Here is a 22,735-nt window from a genome sequence, read left to right on the forward strand (position 1 = left end):
ATCATCAGATCTCTGGAGACAACATGAACCTCACAAGGATCCAACGGTGGAGGAGAGCCCAAAACCTCGACACACATGACTTCACCTATGACTATCCTAGCCCCTCGGACAGGTATAAGGCTCACTTACTAAGAGCCTCCCTTAGGTATTCAACATTCTAACACTTAAAGATTTCTCAACTATCTTCCTTGAACTAACTTAGGCATCAGAGTGTCTTCGTAACTGCGGTGCTCCGGCTGAACCTTCCAGCCCTCCCAGCTCCAGGCGTCACCCCTTCTTCTCAGTTTGGTGTTCCTTCGTTCCCTCTTCAATCAACACCTTCCCGAGTGATTTGCTCGGTTTCTCCGATATACCGTCAATACCTTCTTTGGAAACTTACCGACGAAGAATCATGTGAATTGTGAAAAAGTAGTCCGGTAGTGAGTATGAAGTATTGTTACTGTTGTATATATGCAAAAACATTAAAATATTGTTGTGTAACTGATTGAGAAACTGAGTAAGAGACCCGCAAATGAGAATATAATTCATGACCACAATAACATAAAGGACATGAATCATAATTTTTCTCCAAAGCTGAGTATTTTTTTAATTATTTATTCATCTCAAACTTTTTAAGTTACAGGTTTTTTTTCCATCTTTTTTGACATCTCCAAGTTTCAATGATTATTTAAGATTCTATTGTTAATGAGAAATAATTTTTTTTTTATGTATGATTATTGATCAAGTACAAAAGACATAGATCAAGTTTAAATTCCTCTAGAGAATTTGAATCCTTTGCTTTGAATTTCTGATAATCAAAGAAAATGACTCTTAAGGCAGGTGGTCCAAAACTAGGAGACATGAACAATCACCAATTTTGACTTAGGCATCACACCATAGTATAATCTTCCAAAAGACCCTTGAAATTTGAAGGACGTCTTCTAGATTTCTTACTCATTGATCATTATAGGGTTGCCACATTTGAGCCATTTAGGATTTAATATATTCATGGAATTTAAGATAAGAAACCCATGTCGTTCCATATACAAAAGAATGCAAGACTAAGGAATAGCTGAATAATACAAACGATTTGTGCCAAAGAAGTAAACCTGTTTTTCCTCACCTACTTGTGTCCTTTTTTAATCATGTTAATGCGTTTATGTAAGAAATGGACCTTGAGTTAAGAAAACAACTTAATAGGCTACTTCATGACCCTTGCAGTCCAATCAAAATCATAATCCATTTTGGTGGTTGGCAGTAGATGATTATTACAGTTCAAAAATGGTTGAAGTGCCAATTTCTTATTTATGTGGAGGATAGTGGTAGTTGTAAAATACTCAAAATGATTTATTATTTTTGAAATGATTTTTTTAAAAACCAACCAACATTGGCAATGACATCGACAGATATAAACAGTTTTGATTACAGGGGGTTTCAGGCACTATCATAAAGGGGTGTAGAGATTGGTCCAAAAAATAAATACAATTGGTAAATTTATGTTCAAAAGAAAAAAGGTAAAATCCCGGCATGTTGCTGATAAAACCTCATGACGTACCTTTTATAGCATTTTACCATGTAAAATGATCATAACCTTTAGCGAAGGCTTTAAAGGTGAACACATTTTACCATTGAAAATAAGTTATAATGAGAAATCATAAACTTTTATGTCGGGGCCGGGATAAGTGCATATTTAGTTTCACTATTTGCAAAGAATGCAAAGCACATTTGCTCATAAGCACATTTTTTTTTACTTAAAGTGATAGAGAAATTGATTGTGAAACCAAACATGCTAAAAGTCTATGTGCATATTTAGAATTATGGTAAGTCAAAATCACAGCAGAAGCAGCTTCTCAGTTATTGGGGTTGTTCACCATGATTTTTTTTTCACTCTTATTTTTTACCGTGTATCCAAATATGCACTTTAGTGATATGATTCAAGGAAGTCTTCTAAGATGATATTTCATCTCTCACCCTCATTCTCAGTTTCAGCGTCGAGCCACACTGCTCATTACTATGTAAGTTCTTATACATAGACATACAAATTAGGGTCGATACCTTTCCGGAACACATATTAGAGTTGGTTTTAAACCGTGTTGCGGCGGCGGAACTACCACTATTGCGTATGTTGGAAAGATGTTGGTCAATGTGTATGTTCACCACATTTCCGCTGCTTTAAAATCTTCAATGCCAATTGCTCAAATTTTCAATATTACAATAGAAAATTTTTATTGTACTACCTAGGGGTGCACACGTTCCGGATCGATCCGATCAACCCATTTGACCCCACCCAATCCGAAGCTAGAAATTGAATTAGATTAGAGTCATGGATTGGATTGGATTCTGAAAGGTAACTCTGATGAGCTCGGTTCAGATTCCAAATTCAAGAAGAAATCTGAATCGATCCATTAGTCGGAGCATATGAAGTTGAAAAGGGAACTGAGAGCAAACAATTAATTGTTGCAAACCGAATCATCCATCTAATTCTAAATTTTATCTCCTTCCACTCACTTCCATCCAACCGCAACTATCCAGCTGCATCCTTGCAAAGCATTTACACCAAGTTGCTGCAGCGTTCCTCTGCCAGAATTTTGCCAATACCTCAGCCTCTAGAAGTTTCACCATGGGTTGTTAAACCAAAGTCATGGAGTATACTAGATGTTTATATATATATATATATATATATATATATATATATATATAACATTTTTCATTTTTTTATATTCTAGATTTAATGTTATGTTAGTAGAGTCTGATCATCCGAAGCGATTCAACCAGAACTTCATTTGTTTGGTTTGATTTGGGTTCGAAGGTAAAAATTCAAGAAATATAATCCAAATTATTGAACTGTTTTGATTGGTTCAGGTTCTTCTGTTCGGGTAAAAATCAATATTTTAAGTCAACTATATTAGACAAGACCTTGCCATTCATGTTCATAACTAATTAAAGAACTAACGTCCATCCAACCTCAGCTTTGAAGTAAAAAATAAAAAAATAATAAGGGATTGCAAATGACATTGTTTTATGGATACACAGAAGGATCCTCACTACCAATTCAACTAGGCCTACAAAACCCCATGATACTTGTGTGATCAAAGTGACTTTCAATGAAAAGCTTGCAAAAATATGGTTATAGTTTCCTTTTGGCACGATTCATGAGAAAAAGAAATGAGAAGATAATTAAGATCATTCTCTCCATGTAAACTATTTATTATTGCACAAAGTAGGTCGGCTACGGCAAAGTAGTAGTTGGGTTGTAAAGAGAATGATAGATAGATAGTTTGCAATAGGATAAGTTGGCTGGGAATGCCTATAAAATCATAACAATCTGGTTGGCATGGAATCTGTTGCACCATTAAAATATTAGAAAGTAGTTCACATGTTGTTATGTAAACTGTTGAGAGCTTGTGTTTTGAAAGTTACAACTGTGTGTTGGCAGCATCAATGAAGAGAGTATTGATGCAATAATTATAAATCTACTTAAATCAGTTAAGTGATTGTATTATCAGCAATCCAGGGTCTAATTGGGGTGCCATCTTTCATATGTTGCTCAACTTGCTCCAAATTCAGACATTAGTCTAATTTTAGGCACAAAGGGAAGAATGTGTTTGTAAAAATGCCAAATGAACTACTAAGTGTGTGTATAGATACATATGAAGTACAATGTGAACTTTCATCTCGGTACATTAGGGTGATTTTGTATTTTTGCCAAGACACATTGAATGTGCTTTCGACCAATCCATAACTTTGTACAAACACACACACACGAAGAAGAGTTCCATTTACTTTTAGACTTGAAGTGAGTGTTAACATTTGTTGCACTAGTACTAACGAGTATCTAAGATACCCTAAACCAGTGAATTTAAAGGTAGATAACAAAAAAACTTAGTATGTTTGGATTAATTTCTCTTTTCTCACAATTAATTATGATACTCAGATGCTATTCATAGGAGCTTCTGCTCATAATTGATTTTGATTTTAGAATCAATTGTAAATGGAGTCCAAACATGCGCTTAACACTTACAACTGCAAACTCTACCAAGTGCTCTAATTTCTAAAAGGGATAAAAGAAGTGGCTGCTTACCATGGATCCCTCAAAACTAATGATATGAACATTAGCACCAGATGAGTAGCCACATTCCATTACAGTATCAACAAACAATTACTTCTATTTTTTTGTGAACAACAACAGAACATAGTAGAGAGCAGTTGTAAGTTTGGAGTTTCATTTATTTTCATGCTGACCCAAATTAGCTGCCGCTTTGGCTGCGCGAGATAACATATCTGAAGCCATGTGAGCTCCTTTTGCAAAGTAGCTGCTATTGACGATTGCACTACCAGCCGCCGCAGCTGCTCTCCCAGTAACTGTTGCCACAACTATAGCTGCTGTCCCCGTCACCGTCGCAGCGGATTTAGTGATCTGGCTAACATGATACTTCTCATCCACATATTTAAAAGTTTCGATGCTGGAGTTAATGGTATCAGTCAACCCAATTTTGGTACTGAGTTCTGCAACCTTGGCTACTGCTGCAGATGATACATTGCGAGATTCATCAAAAGCTTTTGCCATGACAAATGCATCTTTTCCCAACACGTATCCCTTAGCTACCATTGTTTTGACAACTTCTTGGGCCATAGTTAATGCTTCTCCAGGGGAAGAAACAAACTTATCCATGTGAACATCCTGTCAAGGAAAACAAACTATTTGCAGTTAATGGAAGATAGTTATGCATACATTCAAATATTAGTTGGGCTTTGATATCAGATTACTTCATTACTATTTTTTAAAATGTTTAAAATAATATAATATAAAATTGAAAAATACATACAAAAGAAGTATGATAAGCATCTAGGAGACAAAGTACTGGTAACTTTTAAGAGAGTCCAATTTTCACGAACCCCATTTTGAAATTTGCGGAAAAACACAAGACTATTTTCCCCAAGTTTCAAACAATGTCTAATTTCTTCAGAATATATACCTTCTCATGTCTAGCCCACAGTATCAAAATGATAATCTCAATTTGATAGCTTGGTCAAGGAATCTGTATTTAAAAAAACAAATTTTCGCATTTTGGTCAAACTAAAAGCAAGAGATCTTCCTAAGGATGGATTTCAGGCATACTTGTGAGGTTGTAATACTGTATTCAGGCTGTGATTCATGACTGTTCCAATTATTGCATTCATCTATGTAAGAGCCCCAGCGTGAAATGGATACGCCTTGGTCCAAAATCATGGATCCCTGAAACAGCATTTGACAAAAAATTATCCAGGTTAGCAAACAAAAATACTCAAGGCAGACAATGCAAGGTTACTGAATAGCAAATGTTCAGCAACAGATTCAATTGAAGAGGTACAAATGTTACAAAGTTTAGTGCACTATTTTCTCCCATGCAACAGAATTGAAAATTTGTTAGGAACCTAGATCCTAACAATTGAGAACTGTAAAGAAAGTGTAAGAACTGAATTGATAGATTGCTTATTTGATGATAAAAAGGGATTACAACAGAAAGGGAATGGAATCCGATTCTGACACAGAGCTAGGCTCCTATAGGAAGCTCAAAGCTTCCTACTCATATCTCTATTTAGCTTAGAATCAAGATACCCTCTCAACCTTTCCTTCCTCCCTTTATATTGTTAGATGGTCATTACAATCATAATCCTCTCTCTCTCTATTCTGTTAGGGAGTTACTAGTAATCCCCACTTTGCCCCTTCTAGAATGCACTATCCATATTCCTTGGTTGAATAATGAATCAAAGGCTCCTTAGTGACATTTGGGCCTGCTTGGAAATCCCAGGGCCTAACAAAATTCATATATAATTCATAATTTATCACCCTTTCCTGAACTATATTAGAAAGGACAGGATCAAATATAGGTTTCTCATTATTTTGATACTGAACTTCAATTTAGAGATAAATTTACTCCATAAGAAGTTCAAAAGAAAATAAGGAGATTTCAGATCCATTCTGCATCTCATTAGGATAGCAAATTACCACATGTAACAAACTATGAAGAATGGGCATTGACAAAAACCTGCAATATGACACAACATGGACACAGAAACTCACCTGACATAAAAACTGCACGACATGGACACGGCATGAATAATTCAAATTTTAAGGAAATTATTTATAATATACAATATCATACACACAATTTCTGGAATTAGAAAACTCTTGATGTATGCCATATGTGGCAGTACTTGCTATACCCTCTCCCAAAAAGCATGAACCGTTAAATCTACAGACTTTTTCCCAAAACCATCACAGAAAAACTTCTCCTAATAGAACTAGCCATAACAATTTTCAAGTATATCAGTATATGTATAACCGAATTTTTTTAACTAGAATTAGTATCTGAAGATTAACTTCACTTTGCTCTCCAACAATGTTGTTCTCGCCTTCACCGGAGCAGACACTCTCCAGCTCCAACTGAGGAGAATGAAATGAAAAATGTCGGGAGAAATGAAATGGCATGGGACAAGAGCATCCCCACCTAGTTTCCTTTCTTTTATAACTCAAAATTGCTTAAAAGTTTAAAATGCGCTCAACCTTTGTGTGTGTGTTCAATTTGAATGGTCCTGTCCATATTGTGTCTAAGCTGTGTCTTGCCATATCATCAGAGACGAAAACAATAATTGACAGATCTAACAATAAGAGAGCAAGGAAGCAAGAGGATAAGAACTTTACATTGAGCAATAATGCAGTTTCCAGAGCATAAGCATCCCTAAAAGTCACATATGCGGTAGAATCATCTTCACCAAATCTGTATCATGACAAAAGAGCAACTCTTCCTATTAATTCGGAGAATTCTTCACAGATTATAACTGAGAAGTCAACTGACATTTCAATCATTTAAGTCTTGTAACTTACAAGTATACAATCTTTCTATCCAAGAGCTCTGTGAAATAAAGTGAAGGAACATATTATCAACATCTTTAAAATGTTCTATATCAGCATGCTAATTATTATTATTTTTCGAATCTTCTTGAGATGGATTAGCATGCTAAATTACTAATTGTTACTGATTAAAAAATGTTATGGAAATTATAACTAAGGAGAAATTTTCAGCCTCCTTAATTGGTATCTTAATAATTGATGGAACTGTTGTCAAATCTAGGCAATCCATAATGGACTAATAGCGAAATCCTTTATTGAATAATAGGAAAAAGGCATTGTAGAATGTGCAATCTATTTCTTTTCCAGATAAATAGTAACAAGAACACATTGTATCAACATAGAAATTGAGACAAACCGGAATCAGTCAAAACAAAGTTATTGACATAAAGTAGACAATGCAAACAGCAGTTTAAATACAGAATACACATATTTCTCTTTCAGCATTAAATTTCAAGGAGGCAAAGACAGTGTAAGGATAGTCATCAACCAACATGATTCAGACATCTCTAACTAAAATATCAATTTCTTGCTGTGTCTATCAGCGTTCAACATATTATCTTATCAGACACTATTTCAGCAGCAGCCTGGCAGGAACAGATAGTATCATGGTAGTATTTAGTGATGCACAAAACAACAATCACCAAAAGGAAACTGAAAATTATAATTTTGGTATATCATTATGTTCATTATGCTTGTATTGTGTGTTTAGTTCCCCGTTGGGAACCTCAGAATCGATTTTGATAGGACGACAATATAGATGTTTGCGTGTCATTTTGGAGAATTGATTTCAGCCCCGAAATCATCTCTACTGGAAGCTAGAGAGACTATCTTCTTCATTGAACATAATTAATTCTGAGATTTTACAACTGAATTTCACAACATTACCCTATAAAAATCACATCACTCTCAACTCATGTTTATCATAATCAATTTTAACAAAATAATTCGATCAAAATCAATTTTAGACAACATTGATCCAAGCAAGCACGTAGTCCAACACGCTGATCTGAGAGGGGCTAATGTCATGAGAAATAGCACTACTGGTCTTATAAGGTTGTTTAAGCATGAAATTTCGTTCCATTCTCTAATAGTGTGAAATCATGAAATAGAACTCCATGTAGTTTATCTCTTATTACATGGATAGTCAAGATTAGTCTCTCCCACACTATTACTTGATACACTCCTCTATATATCTTGAAGATGTATAGACTAATTAAAATTATTAGTCCAACATGTAATCATAAATCAAGAAAAAATGCATAAAAATTTATAACATTTGAACATTTAACCCAAACCTATCAAAAGATTCGATTTTGTTGCAGCGGAGTTTTATCAGTAAATAAGGTATAGATTTTAGGGTCTAACATTACCTTATCACATCAACATGCTCAATTACACCACAGTATGCAAAAAAATTGCGCACATCGTTCTCTGTAGCTCTTGGGGATAAGCTTGTAACTTCAGCAGTGTAACCACCATGATCCATAATTGCCAAGTGACTAAAAATCTCGAATTGGAAAAAGGAACCTGATTTAATAAACCTGCAGAAAGCAATGCAAATCAAAACTTTGAGAGCTGAACAGCAGCACAGGTTTGGTTTACCCCTTGATTGCTCTATTAATAAGACCATGCATTGTAAGAACAAACAATGAAGATCAGAAGACAGAAACAGTGTAGTGAAGAATAGAAAATATTATCTATCACTAGGAGCATTCACTTCATCTAACCACAGATATCAAATTCCAAAACATTCAGTGGTCCCCAACACAAATCAACCTCAATTACAGCACAGAGAATGATGCAACAAATCACATAACTTATATCAATTGTTTTATATCTTATTTAAGAAAACATATCTTGATCCTGGCCTGGCATGCCAAGGAACATTATAATTTATATCAAATGAGAACACACCCAACAACCAATGGAAAGACAAACTCCAAAACATGAAACTGGGCTTGAACATCAAGTGTTAAAAACCCCACTTGCAAAATTGATATGATCCTATCAAAATATAAACTGGTGAAAAAGGCCAGATTACCTATCAGTTCTTCTTCTTAGTGAACTGAAGCAGAGGAGCCTCAATTCTCAAAGGAGCAGAGAGAGAGAGAGAGAGAGTGTATGTGTATGTGTGGTGTGAATAAAGATGCCTAACCAATCCAAACTATAATTGGATTATTTGGAGGTAGGAAAAAGTTATGTCGACGTTTCTTCCACCTTCATGAAATAGTAAGTAAAAAAAAAGATAGAGATTAATGGATATGTACGGTCAGTGTAAAGAAGTTTTACACTGACGTCCAATCACATTATGCCACATAAGACTAGGTAGTTACAAATTTTTTTAATTTTAATTAGTAAATTAATAAATTGTTGATGTGGCAGAAATCAATTGGGTGCATGTGTAAAACAAGTTTACACTGTCAGTGCATCTCCTATTTTCAAATGAATAGTATGATAGTGTTTTTTTACATCCGAAAGATGAATTACATCCGTTAAGGATTGATCTATGAATCTCTCACACCTAACCTACATATTTCTTAGTATGATAGTGTGATGTGATAAGAAATGTAAAGAAATATTAAAAATAAAATAAATAAAAATGATGTGAAAAAGAAAATGAAGTGGGAATGTAATAAATCTCTCGGAGTTTCGTGTGGTGGAAAAAGTTGATTCGAAGTTCACGCGCAGGTTCACACTCATTAACCCTCTCCACTCCAATTCCACTATGCCAGATCAACATTTACCTGGTCAGCTAGTTGAGCTGGATGAGAGAGAATGAGGATAGGGGTAAAGTGAGGGATTGGGTGGCAGAGGAAATGGGTTAATGGTAAAAATGGTGGTTGCTGCTGGCTTTGGAGAAGGTTGGTGGGGAAAGTTGGTGAAGGTGTTGAAGGGAGGAAATGGAAAGGAGATAGGGGCTACTCTGGATAAACGGCGAAGGGAATGGTCTTAATGAAGTTACAAGGTTGAGGAATGCAAGCTAATGATGGAAGAAAAATTCTCGAAAATTTTACAATTAATAAGTAATATATAAAAGGCTATTAATTGATTTTTTTTAATATTGTAAAAAAAAAAATATTTGTCAAAATATTGTTTTTTGAAAAATATTTGTCAAAGTATAGTACTTTTGGCCAAGTGGGGTCAGCTTTTGTGAAGACTCCTGATTTGGGGCGTCCAATTCATCATAAAAACGCTCAGAACTAGGAGCTTTCACAGTCAATAATATCATCATTATTACCTTGACTCCGCTTGGTGGGGTAGCTGGGGTTCTGATGAAGACTCCTCATATGAGAAGTTTAGCTTTCAAGTCAAGCTCTTAGTTTGAGACGTCTCTAGTATGAGAGAGACTTCTAGACCTAGGAGTCATCACTGCAGGAAAGACTCCTCACATGAGGAGTTCAGTTTAAACTCGTAAATCGCACCATCATAATGACGTTGGGTGGTTGGGAATGGAATAAAGACTCCCCATGTGAGGAGTCCTCTGGTCAAATCAGTCTCCTCATTCCAGGAGTCTCATGTGTACCATAAACTCCTTAGCTCAGGAGTCTTACGTCGAACGCCTACAGCTGGACGTTTTACACTGTATAACTACCGGACCCCCATATTCGAAAATTTCACACTTCACTAACCATTTTCTTCTCCCTTCTACGATTTTTTACTTCCTTCTTCATTTTTTTTTTCAAGTCGTTGTGATTCTTCATGTCCAACACTATGAATCATATTGTTGCTTTTGTCTACTACAATGGTATTTGAAGGCAATGAAGGTCTGGCGTTCGAAGGTTAGAAGAGAACCATGCACCTCAAACGGAAAATGAGTATGGATAACCTGAAGCAAAGAATTCATAGCAAGTTGAAGCTTGAATGCAATAAGGTAATTTCTGGTGTAACTTGTAGAATTTTGATGTCATACATCTATACTATATATAAAGGAAGAGCTTTGGCAACCCTAAGGGTAAAATTGTCATTCAAGAAATCAATACACATGAATGATAATTTAAGTATGGGTAGTGAAGTAAATTTAGATTTAATTAACTAGGATGAAATCTTGGCCATTCCTTTGTTTCAATCTTGACCTTTTTTTTATCCTTATGTGGCGCTTCAGTGTTCAGAGTTTCATCTAGCGTTAAGTTTTAAAATTGAAATTTAAATTTAATGGTGATTTTTATGTTCACCATTAAACCTGTTGGCCCTTCTTTATTCCCCCCATTCGCAGTTTTAGAACTGGCTGCAATCGTTATATTGAGAACGACTGAAAGAGACAGGAGAGGAACAGACTTAACCGCTAAGTTTTCCTTCTCGACGAAACATATTCCTCTTCCACTCCTGTAAATGCAGACACCTAATTCCACCCCCTTCTTAGTCACAGTATTCCCCGAAGGAGCATGGCAAATGTTCTGCCCCTCATATCTTACGTCGTTGATTCCTCCTCTGCTCTCCAATCTAAGAAGCGCCTCTACCTCTCTCTCCCCCACAATCCCCTCCTCATCGACGATGGTAAATATTTCATTCCCCCTTTTCTTTATCATTCATTTCCTTCTTTGGTTTTGTTTTCTGTTTCACTACAATTGATTGTGAGCCCATAAACATGGAAGCAATTCGAAGCTCATAAGGTTAGCAGTTGGAGAGGAAAGGGTCTTTCCAGTAATGGGGGAAGCACGCGGTTGAGAATCTTGGTGTTGTTGGTGCTGATGAACAATGGAGATGTAAAACACACAAAGAGGGAACGGTAGAACATGACTCTCTTTCTCTGCTGTGATTTTTAGGTACCACTATTATTAAGAAATATTCTGATACATCTATCTGCTTATGATGTTTCTTATCAGTGCTTAAGAAATATTTTTGTATATAAATAGAACTAATGGAATCTATTTATCCCCAGATTTGTCCATCTTTAACGCTAGCCATTTTCATCACTTTTATGTTATGGTTTAGGTTTTTCCCACTAATTCAGTTTAAATATGAAGAAGGGAGAAATGAAATTATGCAATCTATGTTATCAGTCATAACTCATAACACACTGCTCAATCACTTTGGATCTTAGTGTCTACTTTTTATTAAGACTTTGTTATTTCAGGTATTGGGTTCTAAATATTTCACTATGTTGTTTGATGTTATCTATCCAAGTAACATGACTTATGCAAAATTTAGCATGATTCTTTTATGTTACTAAAAACCTGAAACCTAATTGATAAATGTGTCTGTGGGGTTCTTCATTTAAAGAAGCGACTATATTTGATTTTACAGTAATTCTCCAACTTTTCTGGGTTGTGACTGCACATGTCCTGAATATGGAGGTTGCCTCATGAGTGATCGAGGGTTGTAGGAAAATCAAGAATTGTTAGAAATGATTCAGGTTTGCTGTACTGTAAAATAGTACTTTTAAATTCTGATGGTCATGTGGAAATAGTTTTTCTTTTTCATTTCTCTCATTTTTAGTGCTTATAGTTTTTCCTTTTCATGGATCTTATTCTTTAGAAGTAAGGATCAACTCTTCATTTTTAATATATTCCTGAATACTGTAAGGTTTTTTAAAAGTTTAACCTTTTAACATGTTTTGAATGGTGGATCTACAACTTTATTTTATTTTATTAATTAAATGCTGAAACTCATCCTAGAACTGAGTGATCTCAAGGATGAGTCACTGCATCTGTGGTTGTGAAGTAACAGTCTCATTCCGATCAAATGAGCAAATTGTCTTCCGCTTCCTCATTAGTCAAAAAGTAAGTGCTTCATCCTTTTATAACTAAAGACATTAAATCAGTGTTTGATTTGTAGTTTATCACTTGATTTCAGTATTGTTCATTCTTTAATGAGTTTCTGATCCTGATAATTGCCATCTTCATTGGTTACATAATGATCTTCCATTTTTGAACTATTTAATCCAGTGATGAATGCTCCTTCATCTGTTGTCACCCATTTGACTACAAGTATGCATGGCAACTGGCACGTCAAGTAGTAAATCTATAATTCCTGAGTACTACAAGTGCAGGTGTGATAAACTTATTACATAAAAACTTCATGAACTCGGCAAATATTTATTTATTGATTTTTTCATATACAATCTTTGATAGTGTTAAAGGAAGAGATGATGGAAAAGGAAGAAGAGCTGCAATCCAATTTCAAACCCAAAGGTGTCACAAAAAAATCAGCTTTCCAAGTTTCGGGTAAGTACTCTCCTTAATTTGTTTCAATTTTCATAATATTTTAGTTTTTCCACATTCATATCGGTTTGCTTATATCAGATTGTGTCTTAGGTTCTGCTAATTTTTTTCCTTTCTGTTTTTTGGTGAACATGTGTTGTTCATTTGGTTCTTCCATTAACTTGAATGGTTTGTAAACGGTTCAAACCCTCTTTTGAGTGATGTACTAAAATGATGGATTTGTAAAATATTCACCTATACTGAGTAACTCTTTTGTAGAGTGAAGTTGAAGTGAACAATTGACTTCCTTATAGGCTTTAAAAGTTTGGGAGTTTGGGTTCTTCTTCTTCTTCATGGGAGAAAATGATGAATTAAAAACTTCTGTAATGTTTATAAGTCAAATCAGAACTGCTATCTATGAATTAATAACTAAAGATTAATCAGTTTAAGCTTTTCAGCAACTGTTTCAATTGCCTTCTTTGAAGGCTAAACTTCAATGAACTTGCCATATAAATAGGGATCCATTTTCAAGGTATCTATTATGAAATTGTATGATTTATAGTATTTAAAATGTTATCTTAATCTCATACCAAGAACCGCAACCATTTCTGAAACCATGCATGTGTTTCCATTTTTCTCCTTTATTATTGCTAGGTCTGGACTTTTGTTTGAGTCATTTTATGTAATCATCGAAGTGAGGTGTTTTTTTGTGTTTGATGATTGGAGCAGCTTACTTTAATGACTGATACATCAGCTGCACAAGCAATGAAGAGGAAGGACAACCAGGTATTCCATGGGAAGCAAGGGAAAATGGAAGCTATGAGGAAAAGTGTGTCATAAATTTTACTGTTATTTTATTTGGTAATGCATAGGCTGAACTTTTAAAAAAAATTCCATGGATATTTTTAATTTTTTTGTTGTGATTTCAGTTGAGGTTCTGATATGACTTTTGGAATTTTGTATGCTCTATCCTAGATTATGTTATGTGGCAGGCTAAGTGATTAAGTTTCCCTATTGTGCTTTGCATTGCAATGGATGTTCATGTTACAAAACTGTCGAGGGCCCTTAGTGGGAGTGTGAAGTCTACTTTATTTTAGCTTTTTAAGGTTTATGTTCCATTTTTGTGCTTATTTAATAAAATGGCATGTATGAATTGAAGATACCAGGGAAAAATTGGTATGGTCTTTGAATTCATGGACCATGAAGACTCTGCAGGCTCAAAACTTCTCATTGATAATGAAGGCAATTTGCAGCTTGCCATTTTTAGGTTGGTATGATCAAATTTTATGAGCTCTATGTAAATCTGACAAAATGTGTGGATTCTTTAACTGAATCTTATGAATGTTGGCGCTGCTATGATTTACAAAATGAAGCCCTTTGATTATTTTACTAACAAGAAGCTCTGACCGAATTAAGTCTCACCATTTGGAAAATGCAGGAGCAGGAGAGTTCAATGAGACAAAAACAAATAATTTCATCAATGAGACAAACACATTTCTACAATTTCGTTTACATGTACTTAACATGGTTCTTCATTTTCTTGGGAGGTGAGGGAAGGTTTTTGTCAAGTGAGAGAAAATGGTGGGGGTCAGATGGTGGATTGGTGGTGGTTGTGTTGGTGATGGGTACGTGGTTGGTAGTGGAGAGAGAAATAGTGGTCTCATAGAGGTGGAAGAATTTTTTTAAGAGAGTAAAATAGATGTGAAAGATCACGTGGAAGCCTAAGTGGACTGTGTAAAAAATCTGTCACATAAGCTTTATGACGCCATAAGAACAATTTTAAATTACATAAAAAACAAGGACAAAATAAGAGGAAATTGTTTTTCAGTGATCACCTTAGATTCAAGTGTATAAATCATAAATTTAAAACATATTTAACCCATTATTTTTTAATAAACATAACAAAAATAATACATATTTTAACAAAATTACACGATAAACAAAAGCGAATATTCCCCGTGCATCGCACGGGTAAAAAAATACTAGTGTCTCTATAAAACACGATCATGTGACTGTAAAAAACTGAAGCTCCTCCCTTGAGGGACTATACATGTAATTTGTTTCCAAAAATCTTAGAATTCCATGTGATTGAGAAATTTAAAAACAGTCAAAAGAATCACGAGTTATTTAAAACCCCAGTTAAGTGATTAATAAAAGTGATTAAGAAATATTTAATACTCAGTACCTTTATATATTGCTTTCACATTTTCGCACAAGAACTAATTACGAAATATTAGAGCCTGTTTTGTACCTTTTCTATTTTCATTTTTATAAAAAAAAATAAAAAATACAGCTTAAAAAACGTAAACATTTGGTTGATATTTAGAAAATGTTTTCTTTTAGCCACCACCACCACATCGCCATTGTCACCAAGGCCACCATTTTGTCGCCGCCACCACCACCATCATTGTCGCCGCCACCACTGCCACCAATGCCATCGTCGGCTCCACCACCAACTTCACCTCCACAATCAGTATCTTCGCGACCACTACCGCCAACGCCGCTGCCACCATTGCCACTGTCACTGTCATCGTCATCGCCGCCGCCACCACTACCAAAATCACCAGCGCCGCCTCCACCACCACGACCACCAAGTAGTGAGATGAGAATCGGTGATGGTGGAGATTGGTTGTGGTGGCGATGCTGGTGGTAGCGGTGACATCAACGATGGTGGAGGCGACGAAGTTGGTGGTGGTAACATTGATGATGGTGGTAGTGGCGTGATTGTGGTGGCGCAACGATAGCAACAATAAAAATAAAAACAGAAAGTCAAAATAAACATGTTTTCTAAATTTTAAAAATTTGAAAATAAAAACTATTTTCAGAAAATGAAAAATTAAAACAGAAAATGTTTTGTCAAACCAAACATGCCCTTAATGCCATTGCTTTTATCAACAAATTTAAATAAGAGTAAAATACACTCACCCCCCTCAAGGTTTGTAAGAATGACACTTCACCCCATTCTTTTTTAAAATCTACACTCCACCCCATTTTTTATAAAGGCAAAATTTAGTGACGAAAACAAATTTGTCACTAATAAAAAATAATTACTAAAAAAAAATTTAATGCATATACACTATCCTACATTAATTTATGAAAATATTTTTACTGAATTAAATTTCAAAAAATCATTCATTCTGTCTGTTGAGTCCACGTTCCATCTATCTCCAAATCATATTTCTCACCACAAACCGTCACCACCAAGCCTTTACTCCCTTTAACACGGCGGTCACCGTCCTAGAATATGAAACTCCATGGCACCACTATGCTTCAAAGTTTTGTTGCGACCTTAACCCCAGAACGTGGCACATCCCCTAGGCCACTTGTTCAACTACTTCTTGTGAACTTCACCCTTTTAAGTTCTGAGCGAACGCTCTGTTGGTTTAAGATGTTGGATTTTGTCAAAAACGGTGCTCCACCGTATCGTTGGGTTTAATAACCTCCGATCCACTTCATATATCTTAATTTTGTTTCTCTATTTTCTTCACCCATTTGTGTTGCTTTTTGGGCCTGCATTCCAATTTTGAAAGTTGGAGATTTTGAGGTATAAAGAGATTATTTTAATTAAAATTGAATTATTACCGAATATGAAAACACAAGCACGTTTCACTATGTTCGAAATATGGTTTGTAAACTGGTCAGGTGAGCTATTGTAGAATTTGCATTGTAAATTTACGGAGGAAGAACGAGATTGAGAGAATGAGGAGGACTGTGATGTTTTCATGTTTAAATTTATTGGATTATATTGAAAATATTTTTTGAAATTATTGATTAACAATTTAAATAATAACTAATTATTAATGAAGAATATTTTTCGTCACTAAATTTGTCTTTATATAAAATGGGGTGAGTGTAGATTTTAGATAAGAATGAGGTGGAGTGTAATTTTAGCAAACCTTGAGGGGGTGAGTGTAATTTACTCTTTAAATAATATATACATTTTATCTTTTTTTTATTAAATTCACTTCTCAACTTTTCTATCAATATAAAAATTCTTCATTATTTAAAATATTTAACTAATTTTTATCCATTTCTCATCGACACGTATCTAAAACACCACAAACATAATTTGAACATCACTTCGGGTGATGGTCAAGCTACACGTGTTGCATCCGAGTATGCGTTATGGAAAATAACCATAACACTAAAATACCTTTGTATTCCTAACTCTCGGTGCCTATAAAATGGGAAAGAAATCTTTTACGGTGTGTTTGGTAGAAGAGAGGTTGAGAAGAGATTGAGGGAAGAGAGAGATAGGAGAGAGGTTGATAAAGTACCTTTGTTTGGCAAGCATGCACGGTAGATAAGAGAGAGATAGAGGGTGAGATTTTTCACCTTTTTAAGTTCTTCCCATTTTGCGAAGAGAAAGTGGTTGTTGGCTTTTCTTTTCCTATTCTGTTCAGTTCTGACGTTACTTTTTTCTTTTTTTTTTCCTTTCTTGCAGTTTAGTGGCGGTTTTGAACCGCCACTATCTGCAATCTCTCAGTTATTTGTATTTAAAAATGATTTTTTAATCAAAAGTTAACTTTTCACTCTCTTCCACCTCATTATTATTCATCTCTCTCTTCTTTATCTTTACTATACCAAACAACCTATAAATCCACTCTATTTCTCACATATTTCTCTCTACTCAACTTCTCTCTTCTCTACTCTCTCTTCTCTATCTCTCTCTTCTCTACCAAACAGAGCATTAGAGTCACAATCTTCTTCGTCTTCCTTCTTTTTTAGATTTCTAGCGCGCCGGCGATAATTTACCGCGATGGCTCCTCCCTATTTTATATCAAATTCAAGCGTTTTGATACCTTTCTTTCCTTGTTTTATACTTCTCCCACATATATGTAGCGGGTTTTTTTTATGTTATCACCCCTTCTTTAGAGGCGCATTCTTGACTATTCCCTATCCTTTTGTTTTTTCCATTTTTCCACCACCATGAGGATGTGGAGACTATTCCCCTTCTTATTTACAATTTAATTTATCCTATTTTCTAATTCAATAGAATTTTAAGTTGATCCGTAATAGTATGTCAAATTTCAATATTTTTTTTTGAAACGAAATTTCAATATATTAATCTAGTGGATTTTGATTTGGAATTGGTGGATTGCGGACATCCAATGGTATTAATGGACCATCTATTTAATTTTTTTCTCTATATGGATGAATGTGGATGGATTTTATCATGAATGGACTGGATAGATATGAACTCGTGGATTATCTTTCCATGACCAAACCTATTTAGGTAGAGGACACAACTACATAAGGGAGGGCAAAGACGTCGCTACACGAACCTATAAGCTCATCACTTACCATTTTCCTTATGCAGAACAACACGCCACGTGCCATATCTTGAGCAGCTGAGCCCTAGTGATCACACAATTAATGAAGGAAAGCAATGATTGGGGAATTGAATAATGTTGTTTTCACACCTCTCCTTGGGGTGGAAAGAGGTGGAAGGAGGAGAGAGATAAGAAGAAGAAAAAAAGTAAGGCTTAATTGCACTTTTGCTCCCTTAAGTATCATCGTTGTGCGATTTGCCTCCCTTAAGTTTAAAAGGAGCGATTTGCCTCCCTTATGTATCAATTTGTGCCAAATTGATCATTCTGTTAAGTAGGCATCCAACTACTAACGGAGGAAGCTTACATGGCCTTATTAAATGACGTGTCTCTGACATATACCCACTTAGATGCCATGTCACATTTTTTTCACTAAAATATTCTTTTTTTTCTTTTAATTTAATCTTTTTTTTTAATTTTTCATACCACCACAACATCACCACCACCATTCCTTTTCTTCCCCAACCCCAATCCCTCCTCCTCTCCTCATCTTTCCCCAAATCAATTTTCCGAAAAATCACAAGCAAAAAAGAAGAAGGTGAATGAGAGGAGGAAAACAGAGAACAAAACCCAGACCTTCAGATCCAGAACCCACTCCATCTACTTCTCCCTTCCCAGATCAGAAACTCAAAGCTTCCAAATCAGAAACCTCAAAACCCAAACGCCACAATCGTAATCCATTGCTCATCGGCAATCAATTCCCACATTCACCGGAGAGTGGGCATCACCGTCGTCGCCTCTACGTCGTCTTCCGGGAGCTTCGACAAGGTCCACCAGCTCCTACCGGGTAAAGTGGACTCCATGAACTCGAATCATTTTCCGACGACTTTCTGGAACCCAGAAGCATCTTCCTTGCTCTCTGATGCGACGAGTCTGCAATGGGTCTTCGAGCTCGTAACCTAGAAATTCTTTGAACGGGCCGATTTGGTGAAGGAAAAGATAAAGCGGGTTTGCGGGTTGTTGTAGATGGAGGAAAAGACCCAGCGGAAGACCCATAGCAGAACGGGAACGAGAAGCACCAGACACCAGTTGCAGAAGAGAAGCCAAGCAAGATGAATTGAAACAGATAAGGAACGAACGAATGAGCAGGAGGATATGCCGGCCTGGGCAAGAGAGAATTCCATTTTTTTATTTTTTTAATTTACTTATGCATCATTTAAGATGGTGTAATTAGTCAAGTGGTGCAAATAAATGTTAGGGTGGTGTAAATAGCAGTGCCACGTCAGCAAATTCCGTTAGTAATTGGATGTCTACTTAACAGAATGACCAATTTGGTACAAATTGATACATAAGGGAGGCAAATCGGTCCTTTTGAACTTAAGGGAGGCAAATCGCACAACGATGATACTTAAGGGAGTAAAAGTGCAATTAAGCCAAAAAGTAATAAAGAGAAAGTATGAGATGTGATAAATGATAAAAGGAGAGAGATAGAAATAAAAATGAGTGAAAATGATGTGTATAAAAAATGAGCTGTGAACATATCATTGTTGTTGGGGAATTTACATGTTTCTATACTTACCAAGCATCATCATGTGCAGCAACTTGACTCAAGCTAGGGCCTCTTTCCATCTTTTCCTTCTCATTAAATCTTTGGCTCTTGTAAAAAAACTTTATGTGGTATTGGTTAACTTGTTCAAGATACGATGATAGTCTCACACAATAAATAGTTTTTATAGAATTTGATTTTATGACTTCACCCTTACAAGAATCTAACTTATCTACCACTAAACCAACATCTTAATGGAAACAACCGGCTCCAGATAATGCTCGCGTAGTAGTTCTGAATTTACTTTAATGTGAAGGAACTAATCTCCATTGCAAATCCAAACCCATTAGGAGTTGTAATTAACGAATGTCACGCTTAAGTATAGTTTTGATCGTGTTTTATTAATTATAAGTCCTTTTTTTTCTTCTTTGAGAAAAGAGAAAACTATCGGATTGCGAAGTAGTTTGGGATATCCGACAGATTAATTAAATTTCATCTTAACTCATGCGTCAAACATTTCAACCCAAATTAGTGCATAAATCTCGCTTAGCTACCAGTAGTGATGGTTCCCTGCTCCATGAGATTCAATTAAACTTTTGGTTTGAAAGTAAGAAACATGGATATTACATAATAATAACATAGTCATTTTTAATATGGAGAAGCATTTATTAGGAGAGAAATACTTATATATTGTGATTTTAAAATGTTGGAAATTAGTCTCATGGCGGCCGGCCGTGGAATTCCCTGGAGAATTAAAAAAACAATTATCTTCAGTTAATGGGGGTTTAGACCGCCAAAAAATTTGCAGAATACATTTTCAACAAGGATCTATTGTGGACCAAAAAAAATGCTAAGGAACTTTATTTACTTAGGCCTATAAAAACTAGTTTGGTTCCAAATACTATAGATAGTTGGTCCGAATCATCATGGGATATAAATACATATATAATTTAATTTTCAATTAAACTTTTTTCCTATTTTATTTTCACTTGAGAAAGGAAAATAACGATCGATTCCGTTACTCTGTATATATTTAATTATTTACAAATTTAGTCCAACAAATCAAGATGGCCGAGTTGGTCTAAGGCGCCAGTTTCAGGTACTGGTCCGAAAGGGCATGGGTTCGAATCCCATTCTTGACATTATTTTGTTTGCTCTATTGTAGAGTTTAATACATATTTTTATTTTTCCACACCCAGCGAATGTCTCAACTCACTAGCACTGAAGTAAATGGATGTTTTCTATAAGTATATTTTAATTTCTTTAAAAAGATATAATTACCATGAAATATGATTTTCCATAGAGACTTGAAAATAGTACAAATGTTATTTCTATAAAAAAACACCATTATACTCTTCAATTTCTTCACAATATGTGAAGAACAGAAAAGCCACATTCCTCTCCCATATTTTTCTTCTATAAAACATGCATGCAATCCAATGTTTGTACGATTGTTTCTCTCCTTTGAAACTCTACCAATAGGAAATTTGATATTGATATTGTCTATAAAATGAATAAATAAAACTATATATATCAAAATTTTGAATTTAAATAAGTTGAGGCTTTATCTAGGTTGGCGTAACATAGGGTCCTTCATGGGTGAACAACCTCTTTAAGTGATTAGAAATATTATTGATATAATGTAGGGCTATTCAATGGGCGGGTTCGGACCGAAACGTTGGTTTTGGTCGGATTGCTTGGATTCGGGTTGAACAATACACGATTACCTTGGATGGTTTCATTCAGTTTGTACATTCAAAAAAAAATTCAAAATAAATAAATAAAGATGAAAAACAAATTTTTAAAAACATGTTTCGTTGCAATACATTCAAGTAGGCCGAAAATTTTACTGGTAAACATGTCAACAAACTTATAAGCTAATGAGTTTAAATACAATAATATAATTATATGGTCAAAGTCAGTAGTCATTTTCTAAAGAAGTTTATATAATAAAATCATTATATATTCTCACATATTTAAACATATAAATAGTTCAATAAGTATATAGTTTTAAAGATATTATAATTAAAATCTAATGAAGATAATAAAATAAATATATATTTATTTAAATAGGTCGTCCTGTTAGGCTTGTAAGGCTTTTTGTGTAGTCCAAGCCTCACCTTTGTAACTAAATAGGCTTCTAAAAAGCTCTAACCTTATCTATTTAGTAATTTGGGCTAGCCTGACCTATGTTTGACGTAGGCTAGGCCATATACCATTGTTGGTGGCCTGACCTACTTCCATCCCTACTTGTGAAATCCCAACCGAGATCGCAAGACATACTCACCACAGTCGCACCTTTCTCCGCCGACCAAACTCATTTTCTTCGACCCCAAGATCGACGCCCAAATCTACAATCTTGCTTGGGAATCGAAGGTCTCCACAAACCCCTATAACAACCGCCTCCACCCATATTCTGTGATCCAACCTACGAATCGAAGGTTCAGAAGAATTGTAATGACGGAACAGAGAAAAGAGTCATACCTGCGAACAAGATAGGGGGTGGGGTTGAGGCTGACGTCTGCCGGCTAGGGTTGAGGGTTAGTGGGAAAAAATAGTACTTATATGGTTAGACACTAAGATTACTTAAGATTAGAGATATTGGGTCAGGGTGTAAAGGTTTTTTCTTTTCTTTTTCTACAACTTGGTTCGATCGGGCCCGAGCTTGAGCCGAAACCAAAACAAACCGGTCAAACGTGAACCCAAATATAATTAATGGTGTAAATATTTCATAGCTAGCCTATTGATTATCAAGTTTTGTAAGTTAGACCTTTGTCTCTTAAAACTTTAATCAAATTTTTACTGTCGGTGTCAATGATTTTTGTCTTCAAAATTTATTCACTTTAGTTTCAATCCCTCGATTTCTAAAAGAAAAGTGTTATTTAGCACGAACAAAAATGCATAC

The 22,735-nt window shown here is 35.2% G+C and overlaps 1 protein-coding gene, 1 long non-coding RNA gene and 1 other non-coding gene across 7 annotated transcripts; 2 read left to right on the forward strand and 1 right to left on the reverse strand.

Moving 5' to 3' along the window:
* Window positions 1–3,917: 3,917 nt before the first annotated feature.
* On the reverse strand, window positions 3,918–9,070 carry LOC130728509 (binding partner of ACD11 1). Its single transcript, XM_057580007.1, has 5 exons — window positions 8,916–9,070; window positions 8,245–8,415; window positions 6,665–6,740; window positions 5,099–5,215; window positions 3,918–4,660 (listed from the first exon to the last, which is right to left on the reverse strand). The coding sequence occupies exons 2-5, from the start codon at window positions 8,358–8,360 to the stop codon at window positions 4,202–4,204; spliced, it is 768 nt and encodes a 255-aa protein (XP_057435990.1). The 5' UTR covers window positions 8,361–8,415; window positions 8,916–9,070; the 3' UTR covers window positions 3,918–4,201.
* Window positions 9,071–11,082: 2,012 nt separating this feature from the next.
* On the forward strand, window positions 11,083–14,067 carry LOC130728511 (uncharacterized). Of its 5 annotated transcripts, none has more exons than XR_009015699.1 (6): window positions 11,083–11,368; window positions 11,467–11,637; window positions 12,119–12,594; window positions 12,760–12,863; window positions 12,946–13,038; window positions 13,744–14,067. It is a non-coding gene; the product is annotated as an uncharacterized LOC130728511 (long non-coding RNA). The 5 variants fall into 5 exon arrangements; XR_009015701.1 differs by having other exon boundaries at window positions 11,090–11,600; window positions 12,119–12,227; window positions 12,490–12,594; XR_009015698.1 differs by having other exon boundaries at window positions 11,091–11,637; window positions 12,119–12,227; window positions 12,490–12,594.
* Window positions 14,068–20,891: 6,824 nt separating this feature from the next.
* On the forward strand, window positions 20,892–20,972 carry TRNAL-CAG (transfer RNA leucine (anticodon CAG)). The gene has a single exon. It is a non-coding gene; the product is annotated as a tRNA-Leu (tRNA).
* Window positions 20,973–22,735: the final 1,763 nt, after the last annotated feature.

The sequence above is a fragment of the Lotus japonicus genome, chromosome 1, assembly GCF_012489685.1.
Source record: "Lotus japonicus ecotype B-129 chromosome 1, LjGifu_v1.2".
Lineage (NCBI taxonomy): Eukaryota > Viridiplantae > Streptophyta > Magnoliopsida > Fabales > Fabaceae > Lotus > Lotus japonicus.

Coding starts and splice junctions, on each gene's coding strand:
- LOC130728509 (XM_057580007.1), bottom strand. CDS start 8,360: ATGGATCATGGTGGTTACACTGCTGAAGTTACAAGCTTATCCCCAAGA. Junction 6,741..8,244: donor GAGCATGTTGATGTGATAAG/GTAATGTTAGAC, acceptor GTCATGATACAG/ATTTGGTGAAGATGATTCTA. Junction 5,216..6,664: donor AAACTGCATTATTGCTCAAT/GTAAAGTTCTTA, acceptor ATGCTGTTTCAG/GGATCCATGATTTTGGACCA.